This window comes from Barbatula barbatula (genome assembly GCF_947034865.1).
Source record: "Barbatula barbatula genome assembly, chromosome: 3".
In the NCBI taxonomy this organism is placed as follows: Eukaryota; Metazoa; Chordata; class Actinopteri; order Cypriniformes; family Nemacheilidae; genus Barbatula; species Barbatula barbatula.
The window spans coordinates 13,403,481-13,422,424 of NC_136764.1; the positions used below are offsets into that span (position 1 = coordinate 13,403,481).

The window sequence follows — 18,944 nt, forward strand, 5'->3', positions numbered from 1 at the left end:
TTAGATAGTAAAATGTAGTTATTATAAATATTTGTATGTACTTTATATATTTTTTATGTAATAAGTGGACATCTTTGACTTATAATATAAATATTTAATGTTAATAAAGATGAGTCAGACCAAATAAAGAAAAGCACTATTCTTTTAAATGTTTTAACAATATTTCCATAATGGGAAAAAAAACACTATTTTTAAAACATATTTGTAAAATGAAGTCAGATTTTTAGATTTTTTTATGTTTTCTGCTTCATATTTTGATGAATATTTAAGGCCTATGTAGACATATGATAAATAACAAATTGAAACTACTATTGTATAAATTACCGTCAATTATTCAGAGTCACATTTTGAACATGTGTGCTGTTGAACCAGCATTTGTTTTTATTTGCACGGTCTCTTTTAACAATGCCACATAATCAACTACATTACCTACAATGCACCATTTCTTCAAGCGCCGACACTCATTCCACTGCTATTTTCCCCCAACACGATTATTATTCTAATTCACTTAGCCAACAAGGCACAATCTGTACAATTAAAAAAGCATTAAATAAAGTACAGGTTGAAGACAAAGGTTATTTTCGAAGGAAAATTGGATCCCTATTTCAACCAATAGGAACCAAAAGGAAAGAACCTTCGCATTTAGCCAATGACGAAACACCTTATTGAGAGGCTTGACGCATCGTCGATGAGGAAACGGGCAAACTGCCTCTTATAATCGGAAAACCTTATGTTTTGTTGTTTGTATACGATGACAAAATAGTCATAGCCCTTCAACCATCCCAGGACGTTTAATCGCTGTGAAGGTAAGACCGGAAACGAGAAACAAGGCGATGTTTGCAGCTTCCCGAGGGGCATTTTAGGGTCGTTTGTCAACGCACTCCTGTTCTGGAGGGGGCCTGTGACGGGCGCTTGAGATGGAGGGGGGGCGCAAGGGTTTAGTAGTAGTACGTTCAGATGTGCATATTGTCCTCCTCATCTGCAGTGCACTAGAATGAGAAATCTCATTTGATGATGAAATCTGATCTGTTATTTTGTTCTGTTCGCTTCCGCGTAGTAGATTGTAAACAGACGTCAAAATACTCAAGTTTATATAGTTACAGTATCATTATCGTCACTACCTGCACATAGACGTTTATGCCCGGCCCGCCCCCTGTTTGTTTGATACCAAAATGTAAAGGCTAGTGTGTTTTAACATTAGGATAACCTAAAGTAGTGCACATAAGTCTAAGACCACTATTGAAAATGTTATCTTGCATTTTTCTGTGTTAATGCATGTCTTTAAAAAAAAATCAGTTTTTTTCTGTAAGTTGCAAAGCCTGATCTTTGTTTTACCATCATGATTTGAGAATATTCCAGAGAGCATCATAATTGCATACATTTAGGATATAGCAAAATATTTCTAATTCCTTTTTTTATTCCACCTTGAATTTCCATAAAATATCTAAAACTGTCTTAAAAGATTTACAGTGTTGACACCACTCTATTTCATTGTAACAGTATTCAATAATAACAGCCATCATTAACTGCTTTCCAGCTCTGAAAGCTGTAAACATGAAGAGGAAACTAAATCCACTCCAGCTGTCGAAAGTAAAGGATGTCGGTAGCACAAAAACGCAGGAGACTATGACATCTGCAGGACTAGTGGAGTGTGATGCTGACCAGACCATAAAAGACTCTTCACAAGAGATAAGACATCTGAAAATATCACAAAGTGATAACTGCTTCTTTAAGTTCCTAAATGAAGACCGTCAGAAGCTGACATCCTTCTGTGACATAACCATCACGGTCTGTGGAAAAATCTATCATGCCCACAAGGTGGTTTTGGCTTTTGGCAGTAACTATTTCCATGCCAGATTTACAGAAGATCCTGAAATGCACCATGTTACCATTGAGAACATAGCTGGCTCGAGCTTTAGACACTTGCTTAACTTCCTATACACTTCTGAATTTAAGGTTTTGCAAAACCAGATTCCTGCTTTGGCTGATGCTGCCTGTTTTCTAGATATGATGGAAGCTGTAAATCTTTTAGCAAAGTGGGTGGCACCAGCTCATTCTCTTGAAGAAAGCAATGCTCAGCAGGTTCCACAGAAGACCACAGATGTACAGAGTTCAGCTGGTGCGCAGTGCTCCTTTTGCAGTCGCTCTTTCTGCTACAAAAAGTCTCTAGAGAATCACCTGGCCAAGAGACATAGTGCTGGCTGCCATGGTGAGGAAGAACATACTACGGTGAACATATCGGTGGTCACCACCCGAAGATCGGCCCGTCAGAGGAGGACACCGGCTAAATTTGAGAACCAGGAGAACGAAGATTGCAATGAAACCAGGATAACGAAAACACAGAGGGATGATGCAGCAAGTTTTGGGGAGGAGGAAGATGATGATGATGATGATGATGATGATGATGATGATGATGATGAAAGTGAGGAAGAGCAACAAAATGAGCAAGGCAAACAAAATGGTAAGGAAGGAAGAGAAGCGTTAGATGTTGAGGAGGCGGAATGTGAAGATGCAACTGAAAAGCAACATGGGGATGTGACTGAATGTTGTATGGCTGTAAACCAAGTTGGTGCACAGAAGGAGACAGAACCAGAAACCAACCATCCTGTTGCAAAACCCAGTCAAGTGACAGAAACCTCCAGTCACATCTTTCCAGAGGGACTGGCTCCCATAATGATCCAGAGCACTAATAAAAAGACTCTAAAGTGTCCTAAATGTGACAAGACCTTTGATCGCATAGGTGAGAATTGTAATGAAAAGGCTAACATAATAATCACTGCTATCTTTGTATGACTCATTTATTTGCTTTTCTCTCATTTTGTAGGTAAATATGAGAGTCACACCAGAGTACACACTGGAGAAAAACCTTTCCAGTGTGACATCTGTCTTCAGTGCTACTCCACAAAATCAAACCTCACTGTACACAAGAAGAAACACGAGAGTGATGTGCCCATCCAGAAAAAAGACCACAAATGCCCCTTCTGCAACAAGCTTCACGCCAGCAGGAAGACTCTCGGCAGACATGTAAAGAGGTGAGAGCATCTCACGAAAACATGTTATTTTCCGTCACAAAACAGAAGTAAAAAATGTTGAGGGGTAGGGTGTATGCGCATTATAGCCAGTATTATTATGTTTTGGGGTATTTGGTAAAAGTGAGACCCATTTCTGCTAATAGATTTCATCCTGACCATCTTCAAGAGTTTCTCACTCAAAAAAAGAAGAAAAGTGAAGGCTGGAAATGTGATGTGAGTTATTTACTTTGTTTTTTACTGAACAAAAATTGTCATCCAAAGTATATTCTGGCTTGTTTGTGTTGGACTGACGGTATCTTTCTTTTGTAGATCTGCCACAAGTCTTTCACTCGTCGCCCCCATCTGGAGGAGCACATGATCTTACATTCACAGGACAAGCCTTTTAAATGCGCCTACTGTGACGAATACTTCAAGTCACGGTTTGCACGCCTGAAACATCAAGAAAAGTTTCATTTGGGTAAATCTGATTAACTACTTTATTTGTGATGTGATGCAAAATATTTAGCAATTACTGGAACAAAAGGTAGGCCTGATTGTTGTGTCAGGAATTTGCTTTGCGGTTGACAACCCTGACAAGATTTTTGTTGAGAGTAAAACATTTTTTTAACATTCTGCATTTTTGCTGTGCTCTTACTTGATCAGTGTCTATTGCATTGTCATATCTTCAATTCCTGTTATGACCATGTAAAACTGGTAACCCCAGATTCCCAGACTTTTTACATAAAGATGAAAATGTTATAGGAATTTTGTCTTTTACTTCCTACTGATGTGCAGTTTGTGCAACTTTATTGTTCAGGGAATACAAAGTTATAGTACATTTACATTTTACATTTAGTCATTTAGCAGACTTGTCATAGTACCTTGACAAAAACACAAGCTGTTTCTAATGCTGTTCAGGGAGCACCAACTTTTTTTTCATACCCGGAATATTAATGTGATTCCAGGCCCCTTCCCTTGTGAAATCTGTGGTCGACAGTTTAATGACAGGGGCAACCGTAAACGTCACATTGAGTGTACTCATGGGGGGAAGAGGAAGTGGACCTGTTATCTCTGTGGCAAATCAGTTCGAGAGAGGTAAAATGAACTTATGCTTCACATTCTGATCTTGCTATTTGCAAAAGGGTTGGTCAACTGCATGTATTCAAATAATATTTGAGGCTGTTCATTTCAGGACAACCCTTAGGGAGCATCTAAGGATCCACAATGGAGAGAAACCTCACCTGTGCAGCATCTGTGGACAAAGCTTTCGTCATGGGAGCTCCTACAGGTCTGTGATGCTTTTAAACTGCTGTTCAATTGTAGAAACAATGTTACTATCTGCAAAGAAAGTTTTGAAAGAAATAACCTCAGATTCTCATACTCGGCCAGAGTTAACCCATTTATTTTTGTGTACAAATTATAAAGATTATATCAAATGTGCTCCTCTGTGTAAAAGTTTTTTCCACTGGCAATTTATTGGACTGTTAATAGTGGTTCTTATATGGAAAGTTGTTTCAGAGGCATAGTAAGGTTTATCATGTTGATAGATTATCACAAATAATTCACATTTAAGACAAGGAACATGCATTTCATGTTGACTTAATATAAAAAAATATGTAACAAACACCGTGAACACAGAACATTCAATATAAATGGTGTACAGTTTGTGACTTTAGTCGTTTATTATCAATATTTATTATCATTTATTTAAGTTGTGTTACTTTAAGGTTACATCTTCGAGTTCACCATGATGACAAGCGCTATGAATGTGATGAATGTGGCAAAACTTTCATTCGACATGATCATCTAAAGAAACATAAAAAAATTCACACAGGTACTTTTTTATTTTTTATTCAAGTGGACTTAAACCTTTGCTAAACTAAGGGAAAGTTAGCCCAAAAATGACATTTCTGTATCATTTACTCACCCTCAAGTTGTTCCAAACCTGTATGAATTTCTTTGTTCTGATGACACAAAGAAAGCTATTTGGAAAAATGTCAGTAACCGAACAGATCTCATCCACATTTACATGAATGCATTTGGCAGACGCTTTTATCCAAAGCACCTTACATTGCATTCTATTATTCATTTGTATCTTAGTTTGTGCAATCCCTGGGATCAAACCCATGAGTTTGGCATTGCTAGCACTGTGCTCTAACCACTGAGCTACAGGAAGGCATTTTCTCAGGTTACTGAGATTATCCAATTATCTTCCTTAGTGTTAAGCAGAACACATTTTTTTTGACGTTGAGTAAATTATGACAAATTTTCAATTTCTTTTTGTTGAACTATCCTTTTAAGTCCCAGTGAGGGGTTTTATGTCTACATTGGGAGCTACTTTATAAGGCAGTATCTTAAATTACATAAAAATGTATAAGCAGACTTTAAGTCAAAACTAGAATGTCTGAATGGCTTATTTTGAAGCGTGCATGTACGACGATAGTCATCTGACTTGTTTTGTGAAGGTGAGAGAGCCCATCAATGTGAGGAATGTGGAAAATGCTTCCGGCGTGCTGATCACCTGACGGTCCATTATAAAAGTATTCACCTGGGAGAAAAGATCTGGAGAAGGCATGTAAACTTTCACAATTTTACAATCAAACTTAGAGAAAAGGACATTGTTTTTTGTGATACAGTACATGCAATCTCTGCAAATGCATTTTTTATGTAACATGCTCAATGTAATTCATGATCATTTTTTATAAATAGGTACAAAGCAGTAGTGCATCAGTGTCAGGTGTGCAAGAAAGAGTTCAGGGGCAAGACCAACCTCATGTCACATTTTAGAACGCATTCAGGTAATGTACATCACATCTTTTGAAATGTTCAATAACAAACCTTTTAACTTTAAATAATCATCTAACACATAATCACACACGTATTGGTCCTCAGGTGAGAAACCCCATCGCTGTGTGATCTGTAACCAGACCTTCCGCATCAAGAAGACTTTGACCAAACACATGGTCATACACTCAGACGTGCGTCCGTTCAGCTGCCCACACTGCAGTGCCACCTTCAAGCGCAAGGATAAGCTCAAGTACCACGTAGACCACGTTCACAGCACCCGGTTACTAGACCAGCAGCAGCCGAATCTGCCTGCAGCCCCTCTAAGCAAGCTGGCCGAGCCCCTGCCGACAAACGAAACACCCAAACGATACCACATCACACCTAAGACCGTGCTGCAGAGTGTCTCGGCTGATGTATGTGTTCCTGTAACGCTGGTTCCTGTCCAGATGACAGATGAGGCTGAACTTGCAGTACACGGGGCACCACATGGGGTCCTTCCAGCTGTGAGTCAACAACAGCAGACTGGATACCAATCATCCACCGATTTGGTTTTCTTAGAGAAGTACACGCTGACACCTCAGCCGATTAATATAGTGCACCCCGTTCGGCCGGACCAGATGCTGGACCCACGAGAGCAGTCGTACTTGGGCACCCTACTGGGACTGGACTCGGCTACATCTGTGCAAAACATGACGAGTGCTGAACACACTCATTGAAGTCTTTTGTTGATTTGCACAGACTCTTGGTTGCATTTGTAAACTTTTTATTGGTGTCTGTTCTCAATATTTCAATACATTTTTAATACATCTCTCCTAGAGTGTTTGTGCTGCATTTAAAAGTTCAGTTCACTATCACATGTTGTTCGGTTCACATGTTGCTTCTAACCTCTTAGGTGTGTTTTTACAATCTTTATACATCTATTTTTCATATAATACTTGTATAATGATAGCAAGCTCCAAGGCGGAAAAGACAAAAGCACCATCTATATGAACTATGTGCTATATTCCAGTGTTTGATTAGAATTAAAAAAGGATAAAAAAGACCTCCCATTTGTCTTCAGATTCACAATATTGGGTTGAAATAATGACAAAATGCTTTTTATGATCTAAAGTAAAAGCTGCTGTTGTAATAAAGATGGTGTCATCAACAAGACTACATTTTTGATATTGAGCAGCATTTGAAGAGTTTGGTTACAAAATGAGATACACATTTTCAAAAATCCTGTGTTTTTATTGTGCAGTCCAATTAATATCAATCAAAACCTCAGTTGATTTGTTTTGATTTGAGCCATAATAACTCAAAATATAATAGCTAGCTAACACAATAAAAACATGTTAACCAAAAAAATACATATTTTATTATGTTATCTCATTTTGGAACCAAACTCTTCATTTAATTCTATAAACGTTTTATTAAACATCAATGGCACTTAGACAGTTTAGAAACACCATATTACCTTAGTTTTGTTATTCGACTGGATGATTCCACAGTCAATATGATGAGCAAAATCGTTGAGTGGAGTAATGCTGCCCCCAGGTGGTGAAATACTAAATTCAGATCAGGGGTGCATTGCACAAATCCTAGATAAGCGATTAAGCTGGGATTTTCCAGTTATAAATTAAGCTAAATTGATTTGGTATGGAGATTTATTCTTTACAATAACCGGGTTTAAATGAATCCTAGTGATGTATCCGTGTTTTCCGTCAATCCTACTAGAAATGAATACAGTGTTCTGTAATATGTTGCATCGTTTACATTTTCCTGCATTCAAATAAAACCTATAACGGTACTGTCATTCATCGTATGCCTGGTGTGAATTTACTGAGAAAAGTGCTGTCATATTGCTGTCAGAGGTTTGATGAATACATATCGTGGTTGTAGAGAGCATATGACTGATACCGTAGCAAATGCGGTTTCTTTCAAGTCTGTGACGAGTTCAAGGCGTATAAATTATATAGGCTGAAGTCCGATTCAGGTGTTTCCAAGAGGACCTGCTTTAATCGAGGCGTCCCTATCAGTTGAAATAAAGGTCAGCCTAAATAAATTTGGAGAACTCCGAATTGTTATGGACTATTCGGTATGAGGAAAAAGATCAACTCGTCCAGATACATAGTTTATAATAAACAGATGGTTAATAGTAGTAGTACTTTTCATTTATTTGAGCTTTTCCCTCTCATGTTGGCTCTGGATTTTGTCTGTGTTGGACGCAAACCATCCTCCAGACTCAAAATCTAATTGACCCGAAACAACCCAGACACATACCATTCATTACTTGATAATTGGCTTTTGTGGGCTTTAAAATGTTGAGGACAGTTTGTGAACCTTTTTAGTCAACAAATAATGGAAGCAGATGTGGACAGAGACACAAACCCAAAACCATCTGGATTCCAGATTGAAGTGTGTTCACATTCCACATCTTAACTTATTTAAACAGAGACACGGACACAATTGTACTCCAATCATGTCACAATAAAACTATATTTATAAATTAAAAAAGAAATCTCCTCAACATGGTACTTCAAAAATTCTCCCAATACAATAATATCGCTGACACTGAAAAATATATTCTCAGTAAAAACTGTCCTTGAATAATGAAATATCTGCATGAGAACTGACTGAGAGTACAAATTTAAAAATAGCAACAAAGTTAAAAATCTAATATGCACTTAAACAGGGCAGGGAACAATTAAAATGGCATTTTTAAAATTGACATTGATGTCCTCGGTTGGACTACATTCATCCTCACAACCATGTAGTGTTTGTAACTAAATCCATAGAATTATTGCTATTTCCCTCAAAATCTTTCTTTTTTTGTCCATAAGAGAATATCTTTACATTTCCCACCACATGTCATAACCATTTTTGAGGTGACATGGTGTAAAATGTCTGAACCTGTTGTTGTATGCAAAATCTGGTGTCGCTTACGTTTTTAGTAAACTAATTTCTAAGACCTAAGTAATGTTGGGACTCACAATCTGCTGATCTTTAGCTCAGCACTAATTCCTAAATCTAATTGGTTCTAGTAGAGAACGGTTCTTGTTATCCATAATTGGGCACTTAAACAGTCCCGCAGTGTCACATGATATCAACAAAAAACTCCCCATTGGCCGTGTTGCATGAGCGTCGAGAGCCACTGAGTTCGGTGGGAATGCTGGCGAGGTGACGGCCGGACGGTGAGCCAGGGCCGCCTCGTGTCGATCCCTGTTTCAGGCTGTAGGTATGAGATCGTGAGCTTCGCACGCTGCCCTCGCTGGGGGGCACTACCGATCGCTCGCTGGGGGCTCGCTCTCTGCGGAAATCGAAGTCGTGCGCATCGCCCATTTCGCTTCCCCCTCCCAATCTGAAGTCTCCAGCTGCTGTCTTTCCTTCAGTCCTGCTCCAGCCGCAGTTTGAACCATTGCTCCCTATGGACGATTATGTCAAAATTGTAAATGGGAAATTCGTGGCCAACATACTGTCACTCTGATTTAAATAAAGATTTTGATTCATTCAGAATGTTTGAGAAACAGGTTATGTGCCAAAATTTTACATTGTTAAGTCGTAGTAAGACAAGGACAAAGGCCTCTGTTACCTTCACTGTGCTGACTGCCTGCACTTCCTCCACCTGCTTCACAGAAACTGTGAGACGGATCTGGTTGAGAATGAGCTGGTGCATACTGATAAGGAAACGCTGTGGGCCAGGGAGCTTCGGCTGGATGAAGCAATGGAGCCAGTGTGTCCTGATCAGATGCCCCACTGGATCCATCATGGTCCTGCAGTGAGAGGTGCGCCATATCTGCAACAAAAAATGGTTGGATTAGAGTCTCCAAACAACAGAATAACATTTCAAACTCATCTATATGATTTACATGTATATTATGACGGCAACAGAGGTAAAAGAAGCCAGAACTTTACAAATAAACACTGTGGGCTGTGAACCGTCGTCTATGCTGTGGTACGCTAGATATATACATTTTCCAGTTTTCTGACATGACTACACTAAACATAGCAATGGAATATTTATATAGCTACATAATCAAAAGTAAAAATGACCTTCTGTGAGCTCATGTTGTTACATTAGTCTGAGAGCCTTGTATGAAGGGGATTCACCAACTGGAATATATAAATCAAATCTAAATAGTGGATTAAAATACCTCACTAGCTTACAATAAAAGAATGCAACTGTTTAAATCAAATATACAGTGTTCAAGAAGCCAAGTGTAAACCATCATCCGTTGCGTTAAAGACACAGTTTACCCTAAAATAAATTTCTTTAGATTTGCAATTTGGCAGGTGGTTTCGTTCAAAGCAACTTATACAGGGTATATACAGGAATCGTGGAGGTAAATGTAATACTTTTTAAGACTCTTTCTATACATTTTAAGACCTCATCGCCACTTTTTTGTTTAAATCGGTTACATTGGCGACACTTTAACTTGCATTTAATATATGATTGTAAGATAGCACAACTAAACAGTCTTAACTTGTAATCAGACATCATTTAGAAGGGTGGGAACGAAACACAAGAGAATTATTTGAGTGACTAACCCAATGCAAGGTTTATTAGAAAGAGAAACAAGGGTACGCTAAACGCCTTCTGACACAGAGCAGTACTGTACACCTAACCTCAGTTATTCCCAGAGATGGCCCTCAGCCATGGTTCCAGCTCTTTATCCTCCAACCATGTAGTTTAACAACTGGGTGTAAATGGACCTCCCACTATTCAATTACCTACTTAATGATTAAATTCAGGCAAACTTTAGCATATGACCTCTTTTGACTGGGGTTGGACGGAAGTGAAAATTCTGGGCGGAAGCCGAATAAAAAAGAAACACTTGGCCTAAAACCGAACACGGCTTTTCTTATTTCTTCTATTTATTAAGCCAATTTTTTCACTATTGCATAAACTGAATGGTCAAAATGTGCTTTTATATTTTATCTTGCTTTTTAATATAATACAATATAACTTGAAATAAAAATTAGCAAAACAAGTCCCTGTTGAAAAAAACTGCATATGCTGGTTTGGTATGTTTTGATGCTGGTTTAAGATGGCCATGTGCTGGTTTAAGATGGCCATGTGCAAGTCCTTATCTAGTTTAAGCTGGTCAAACCAGCATCAAAACGTACCTTACCCCGCATATGCTGTTTTTTTCAATGGGGTAGGCTAAATCATTTAGTCAGTTATGTGCTGTGTCTTTCTCTGACACTTAAAAATGCTTCACACACTGCCGACATGTTTGAGGAAATAATAAAGAGCACTTTTTCATTTGACTTACTGCCAGAAAGATCTCCAAAGATGTAGTAGCACTGTTCCGAGAAGGTGATTTTGTTGACAGTGTGGCGAATGAAGCCGGCTTTCAGCAGGTTGCTGGCATACTTGCGCGCTTCCCGGCGATCTGCGAAGCCCTCAACGTGATGAAACAGCCAGTCGACCACATCAGAGCCTATAACCCAACACACACGACACATTTAATTATAAAAACATGATTAAACACAAATTAATAAATATTTGTCTAACACACATTAAATGGCACATTAACTAGCTACATGTCAATAGAAAATTTAAAGTTTCAGACTGACCAAAGACAACTGAAAAAAATAAGCCTCTGACCTATGAAAGCATTGGCTATAGTGATCTTCAGCCACATCCTGTCTCGAACCTCCAGTCCTGAGTCTATACAGGCCATTGCTTTTGCAACTGTTGCCATGTCGCTATGGACGGACAGGTGGTAGTCATCAAATCCTGCCAGAAAAAGGGGTAATAGTTATTGCATTCAGAGCATCCACCTGGTGAGTGAGAGACAATAATTGAACTTGCATGTAGGTATAATGTTATACTGAGTAGTTATATTGAGTAACTATAGTTCTAAATTAGTAACTATTTATTGCCTACTAGTCCACGTAAAAGTCTATGTATGAGCAATTATAATTGTGATGCTTGCCGCAGCAAGCCCTTGTCTGCAGCTTCATGCTTGGAGATTCTGTATCTTACTCTCGGTCTCTGGGATGGAGCTGGAGATGGAGGAGCTGGTGGAGGTGACCGTGCTCATGGAAGGGCTCATGCCGTAAGGTGGGTAGACACCCGTCATGGCTGCCGTATGGGACACCCAGGCTGCAGGGTCAATGGGCCGGATGGGCTCACCTTGGAAAAAAGCAACCAGCAGTGAACAAAGAGGCACAGAACAGCTGTTTTGAACCACTTGAGCTTCCACAGCAACAACAGACCACACACACACTTAAATGAACCGTCCCCTTCAGGAAACTACATGAGCAAATGGCAACACTTGATGTTAAAACTATCACAAAGATAGGTACTAAAGACTGTACTCAATTCTCTTACACTCTTAATAAATGACACAGCTTTAAAGAACTATATAGAATTGTTTGAGAACCTCAAAGGTTTCTTTAGTTGTAATTTCCATTGTGACTAAAGCCAAAACAGTACTTACTAGTTCAACTAATCTGAAATATCATAGGTTGCATACTTGAATGAAATATATTGTGGGTTTTACATTTATGTGTATGGACATGTTTTTAATGTAAAGAATCTTTTTTTCTTGTTTGTAGTGGAATCTGGGGGTTAAGGTGTATTTCTGTTTGTAAATAAATAAAAATAAAAACTCACTCCTGGGCAAAGCAAAGCAACTGTTGGGGTTTGGGTCCCAGCATTTGGCCACAGTGAGCGAAACAGGCCTGTAAGTGACAACAAAGGCAAAGTTAACACACTTATAAACAACCGGCTACAAGTGCTGTATGAAGAACCTGTACAGCTAGAAAGAGAGCGTTATAAAAGCGTCTGCCAAATGAATAAAAAATTTAAAAAGTGACTCACCCGGGCTTATGCACAATCTCCCTCAGCACTCGCACAGCATCATCGTTGCACATGTTCTCAAAGTTGATGTCATTCACCTGTGGGAGGAAATGACAATTTGAACTCACACAACCAGATCCAAAAATCCCAATAATTATGAACGTGTCATTATCCGGCCCTCACCTGCAGCAGCATGTCACCGGGTTCGATCCTCCCGTCGGCCGCCACAGCTCCACCCTTCATTATAGAGCCTATGTAGATGCCTCCATCACCTCGTTCATTACTCTGACCCACTATACTGATGCCCAGGAAGTTATACTTTTCTAAATAGAGTAAAGTAAGAAAAAGTGTTATTGTAGTAATCATTTATTGTGAATGAACATATCTCAATTAAACACGACATAAATGAAAAATGTAAAGCAGGCTCACCCATATTTAAAGTGACAGTGATGATATTAAGGGACATGGTGGAATCAGTGATGCTACTGAAAGACGAAGACTGAATGAGACAGAAAAAGATAATGTCAGTAACAAATATTATTGGTTTGCTGTTAAATTAATGTCAATCATCTCACTCTCTCCATTTGTTGGGCTTTGGGTCTCCGTCTCCGCCGGCGATGTCGCCTGATGAGCCGGGATGAGCCACTTTGCTCTGTTACGCTGCTGAAACTAAAAACACAAAATAATATTATATGGCATTTACTTGAGCTTCCCAAGTCATTTTGTGGGAGTCGCACAAAATCGAGACATCATTGTATTGTATTGAACCTGAAAGTGACCTCGAACTGTATATTAATAAACAATACTGAAACAAAGTTAAATACTGAGCACGGATATACAAAACAACAATTTTATTCAAACATCTTAATATTAACATTAGTTATTACAAAACAGTGAATGCACAAAACCCGTAAAAACAAGTATATGTAGTGCATGTAACACGCTTTTTGTAGCTCATTTTTTACGTTGACTTTAAAAAAGTTATGACTTTATAACAAATGAGCTCGGGACAGACTTGTCAGTCTTTTTTCATACGAAAACATTGAAAAAGTTTTACCAGTACCAAAGCTTTTTCATCATGAAAAGTTTATTATTATTTATCTTTAGTATTACTGTTGCAATCTGTCAAGATTTTAATAAAACCTCATTACTGTCAGACTCTAATCTTAATCACACAGCAAACAATGTACCGGTTTGGGAGTGGTTTGTGAACGAATGCTGCGAGACTCACCGGCTGGTGGAACCGTCATCCGAGTCAAAACAGCTGCTTGATTCTAGTTCACTGCTCATGAGGGATGAACGGCTGTCACAGATGTCATATCCTCCCAGATCCATGCCTCTGCCACCCTTCGAGTAGCCGTTCGGTCTTCCTCCTACAGCCATGATGGTTAAGAGATTAGTACGAATTGGAGTTCATTTGTATCTACTTGCCCGCCCAATATAAGAATCATATTTACTTATTTCCCTCTTTACAAAATGGAGCCAACAATGAAGCAATTGAGCTAATCTCTTAAAGCAGGATGATTGTTAACAACCAGATTTTTTTGAGTTTCTGTTTGTGCAAAACTCACTGCCACATTGATATGGTGTTCTGGGTGGTTGCCAGGGCATTGCTATGCAGTTACAAAAATGTTTTGATAGGTTTTGGTCATACTGCTAGGTTGTTCTGCGTGAACCAAAAGAAAGGAGCCCATCCCTAAATCTTTATTTGATTTTGGTTTTAAATTGGGCTCAATTTACTATTTTTATAAACGTCTATGTGATTTTTCACCCGTAATGTCATCTGACAAGCAAAAGTTATATCACTTAATAATACCACACCTCTCAAGCACCAAAGTTTAGTACTTAAGAGTTTTATCCAATGTGCCTTATAGTGGATTCAGGTTTAATTTTGTAAACAAACGCCGGGGAAACCCATGACCCATTGCAAGCATAGTGTTCTAATAGTTGAGCGGTCAATAGCAACGTTTACTATTCCATTAGCAAACACCGCATTTTAACCATTTAATGATGTAAAATAGGCAGAGGACTGGTTGGGAAGATGAGGGTGTTGAGATATACCTGAATGATCGTGCGAGTGTTTCTTGCGTGATCGGTCTCTCTCTCTCCTATGCGACACCACGGAATCAGTCTCCGTATCATCATCCACGCCGTGCCGGCTGCCTGCAGCCTTTGGACTGTGCGAGAAATGTTAAGATCTGTTAGAAAAATATTCTGTATTGTACAGTGTGCTGATGATTTCTAAAATAACTAACAATTTGTATAACATAAGAAATATTTACTTACTGGAAGGATGGTGGTCTTGAATCTCCAATGCCTTGGCTTCTCTCGTATGCCGGCGGCCGCTCGGACTGACTCTCTGCCACTGAACATCCATCCGAGTGGGAGCCATCTGATGACACGAGCTATCGACACACACAGAGAACAACACACAATGTCTACTGTACATCACAGAGGAAAAACTGCTTTATAAATGTCTTTGTTCTGTTGAACATAAAATATATTTTGAAGAATGAAGGAAAGCGAACAGTTATGGGGCACTTTTGACTACCATTATAATTGTTCCTACTCCTAGTCAATGAACTGTTTGGGTAGAAGCATTCTTCCAAATACATTTCTCTGTGTTCATCAGTGCAAAGAAATGTATACAGATTTGGATAATATTCTCATTTTTAAACATTCCCTGGATCATTGACTGTTCCCTGAATGTCAGATCAATGCTAAAATGAACAGCCCAGATCGGCAATACTAATCTAATATTCTGTTCAGCATAAAGAAAGAGTGAGGCTATTTGCCACTATCCCCCCAAAGTTGTTTTGTTCAAACACCAATGTATTAATCCGTTTGCAAATGTGTGTGCACTCCTGCAAGAAATTACAAAGGTATTGCATATCATTTAAATACAAATGAGCCTTTATAAAACAGCTTTTCCAAAGCATACGGCCAAAGACTTTGATTAGATACATCAGACTGGGGTGAACTTTAAGTAGTCATGACAGGCAGCCCATTGAAGAACAGAAATACAGCAGAAGCGGCACTCCAAAGAAGCGACAATGGGGCGAATTAAAAGCCTTGATTTGCCAGAAAACACCATGGAATCGGAGTGCAGATGAGGACGAGATGTGTGTTTCTGTTCTCACCCAGCAAATCACACGGCCGTTGTAACAGGGAAGCTTTGCATTGTCGTCTGTGATTTCCTCCTTGACCACCCTGCAGAAAACCAGGAGAGAGAGAGAAATGAATTTAGAAAAGTCAGGTTTTACTTAACAACTACAGTCCATGTGTGATATGAAATGATGGAAGTTGGCTTTTGATCCCCTGAGTGTCCGGGAATACATTTGAGTACGTAAATAAGACGGAGATTAGATGAAAGAAACGATGGGTGTGATCAGGGAAACGTAAATCAGATAAGTTCGCACACGTACACAGAATACACAAACGTCTGAACCGATGAAGAATTTGCAGGATGAGATTCATAAATGTCATTGTTAGATCCAGAAAATGTGCATGTAACCGACTTTTCTCTTTGAACAGACGCAAGTAAAAATAACGTTATAAAACGTAAATCCAAGTTTAAAGCGACAAATAATAATATCTTCATTTCTATAAATAAAAGATCTTAGGACCTTTCTTAACTTTTCCTTACAAATGCGATTATTTAAGTTTAAATATTCTGGGTGAAAAAAGGTCATAAACAATGGATGAGTAATTATTATAAAGAAATTTGCTAAACACACATCTTTTAACAGCTATAAATTATAAAACAAGTCAGACTGCAAGACAAAGTATTTCGTGTAAACTGTTATTTTAACTGTAAATATGCGGGATCCAATATTAAATGCACGAGGCAATTAATATCCAATATCCAATTCATTAAAAAAAGACTAATCCAATCATAGTATTTAAAAAGCGTGGGGGAAAACTCTTTGCCGCCATTGACGTAAAACCTCAATGAAGACTGATTCAGCAGAGCTATGTGCTTACATTTGGCAGAAACCGGGGGCTGTCGTTCAAGGGCTTGAATTGTTGTGCTTTTAATGAACTTTTTGAGAGGAGGTTAAAGGGAGGGGAACGGGACGATCAAACTACAACATATTTCACTGGGGAAGGTTGTAAAGCTGCCAGTGTTGAAGAGATCAGGGCATTCCACAGTCACTGCCTGCAGTTGTTCCAAGTCAACATTCTTTCGCCTAATGCAACACACGGACAGGAGAAGAACACTAGCTAGCTCCCTAAATGTTACTTATTTATTCACAAGCTAGGGTTCAGTTTAAGTCACACGTAACACGTTATAACTACTTTTACTGAGAAGTCATAAACAAAAATTGAGCTCTTTAATGAATAAGAGATTTGTAATTCTCAGACAATATCAAATAAATCTTCATTACTTTTTAGCGATGTGAATATAAATAACTAAAACTAACTAATTATCTAGCATTAAAATAAAACGATCTTACACATTTACAACTTTCATTCATAACCTTAACCTTTTCTGTTGGACAGATAATGTGTCGCATATGTGTCATGCATCATAAAATATAACGAATGCTTTATGTATAAGAAATTGCGGTTGCCTGAATATGTTGTAGGCCTAATGTTTGATATTGAATAAAGTTAATAAAGAGTTACTCTCAGGGTTCTGCTGAATATGTCTGTAAACATAGGGACCCAAAAGCGTGTCTGTTCATGGTGACTTTAATGAAGGCCTCCAGACAAAAATAAGAGGTCAACGAGTTCACGGAGACTCCAAATGTCATTTTGTCTAGATGTGGGTTGTGAAAAAGTCTGTCTTCGAGAGCATGTCGTAAAAATCATTTTAAAGGTGTCATAGTTCTTAAACTCTAATGCCTTTAGGGGAGATCGCTCGATTGTGGGGGACATATGGCAATTGAAATGCGCATGTGCAGAGATGTCTACTGTACCTCTTTGATGTGGATGAATTATAGGGTGTAAAATACCTCAAAGTGTAAGTTAAATTGTTCAGTACTCGCTCTTAAATGTTGTGAGACGGAGAGGCTTTGTGTAGGTGAATAAATAAAAGTTTAGGAACCGGATCTACACACAATACGCGTAAAGAAACCCCGTGAAATCACTTGTGTTTTCTGTAGTCATGGAAATTCAGAATGACGCGGCTGTGTAGTAAATTTACGAAGAATAAGGTTACTGGCCAACTCTGATAGTTTGACCAGATCGCAATACGATTCACATAACTAACTAACTTACTAACTAACTAACTACACCCCAAGCTTGTGTCGTCAGGCCAAAAGCCATATTTGAGAGTAATCCAATCTTAAAATGGATGCCGTCGATAATTTAACAGGATGAACTTTCACCCCATCTGAACCTCGCTCGCACGCTTTTAATTCGACTGGTTTCGCGCAAACCCAACGAGGGAAATTATATCAGCCCCTGGAAGCTCGTGCATGGCAGTCGATTCGTGATCACAAACAAGGGAAGAAAACGTGTGACTGGCTGGAATTGTGCGTAAAGCCGTTCAATACATGCAGAAACACAAAGAAAACTAATGTACGAAACGCTCACCCGAAGTCATCGTCCATAGATTTAAAGAAAAACTTGTAGTTCGGTTTCTTGAGCGCATTTTTCAGGTCCAAAAGGGTGACCCTTTCGGCAGGGATGGGCAGTTTGACCAGGTATGGAGTTTCCTGGTCGTCGAGATGGTAGATAACTTTAGTCTCCCCCATTGCAGACCGCTGGGGAGAAGTGAACGGTGGTCATCCAGCGCAGGGGTTCCACAGATGCCCCTCCAGAATTGGGTTCCAGCCGCTTTCACCCGCCAGTTGACTTTTTGTTTATCCCTTTCTTTCCTTGCCTTCCTTCGGAGTTCACAGGAATCTTCTTTATCAGCGCTAATATTCCATGAAGCGGTCCGTTTCAGAGGCGACTATCGACCCATGCTCTTATTTGACTGTATTGTGTTTTGTGAAAACGGAGTACAATTGGTGAAATGTGTGATCGAGGAGATTATTTCGGGCAGGAATGCTGTGGTTTCTCCGAGAGCTTTCCTGGTCTCCTTACGGTGGGTTTTGTATAGCTTTCATTGAAGCAGACTACCCAGGGAAACGTGCTCCCTCTTGCGGAGAGGGGTGGTAGGTGTGATAGAAAGGTTAATGTTAGGAAAAATATGACACAGCATACACACACCCCATGGCTTCACAATACATTTATCTACGGTAAAAAATAAATTGTTTCAATTTTATGTTCATTCTTTGATCATTGTTGGCCTGACACATATTCATAAGAATGACATATTCTTCTGCTAGCTGTGTTAATAACTTTCTATATAGTATTTTAGTTGACAATGTATAGTTATGTCTGTTACCATCCTATTTTAATTA

General features: G+C 38.9%; 2 protein-coding genes across 2 annotated transcripts; one reads left to right on the forward strand and one right to left on the reverse strand.

The window, feature by feature from the left end:
* Window positions 1–427: 427 nt before the first annotated feature.
* Window positions 428–6,943, forward strand: zbtb41 (zinc finger and BTB domain containing 41). Its single transcript, XM_079453469.1, has 11 exons — window positions 428–806; window positions 1,538–2,740; window positions 2,825–3,032; window positions 3,176–3,245; window positions 3,342–3,489; window positions 3,977–4,106; window positions 4,204–4,299; window positions 4,739–4,845; window positions 5,477–5,582; window positions 5,721–5,809; window positions 5,904–6,943. The coding sequence occupies exons 2-11, from the start codon at window positions 1,555–1,557 to the stop codon at window positions 6,512–6,514; spliced, it is 2,751 nt and encodes a 916-aa protein (XP_079309595.1). The 5' UTR covers window positions 428–806; window positions 1,538–1,554; the 3' UTR covers window positions 6,515–6,943.
* dvl3a (dishevelled segment polarity protein 3a) lies at window positions 6,547–18,744 on the reverse strand. The gene is made up of 16 exons (XM_079453470.1): window positions 18,130–18,744; window positions 15,729–15,798; window positions 14,875–14,993; window positions 14,650–14,765; window positions 13,820–13,961; window positions 13,164–13,257; window positions 13,018–13,087; window positions 12,772–12,911; window positions 12,610–12,686; window positions 12,403–12,470; window positions 11,770–11,919; window positions 11,389–11,520; window positions 11,054–11,221; window positions 9,370–9,573; window positions 7,685–9,202; window positions 6,547–7,345 (listed from the first exon to the last, which is right to left on the reverse strand). The coding sequence occupies exons 1-15, from the start codon at window positions 18,288–18,290 to the stop codon at window positions 8,874–8,876; spliced, it is 2,040 nt and encodes a 679-aa protein (XP_079309596.1). The 5' UTR covers window positions 18,291–18,744; the 3' UTR covers window positions 6,547–7,345; window positions 7,685–8,873.
* Window positions 18,745–18,944: the final 200 nt, after the last annotated feature.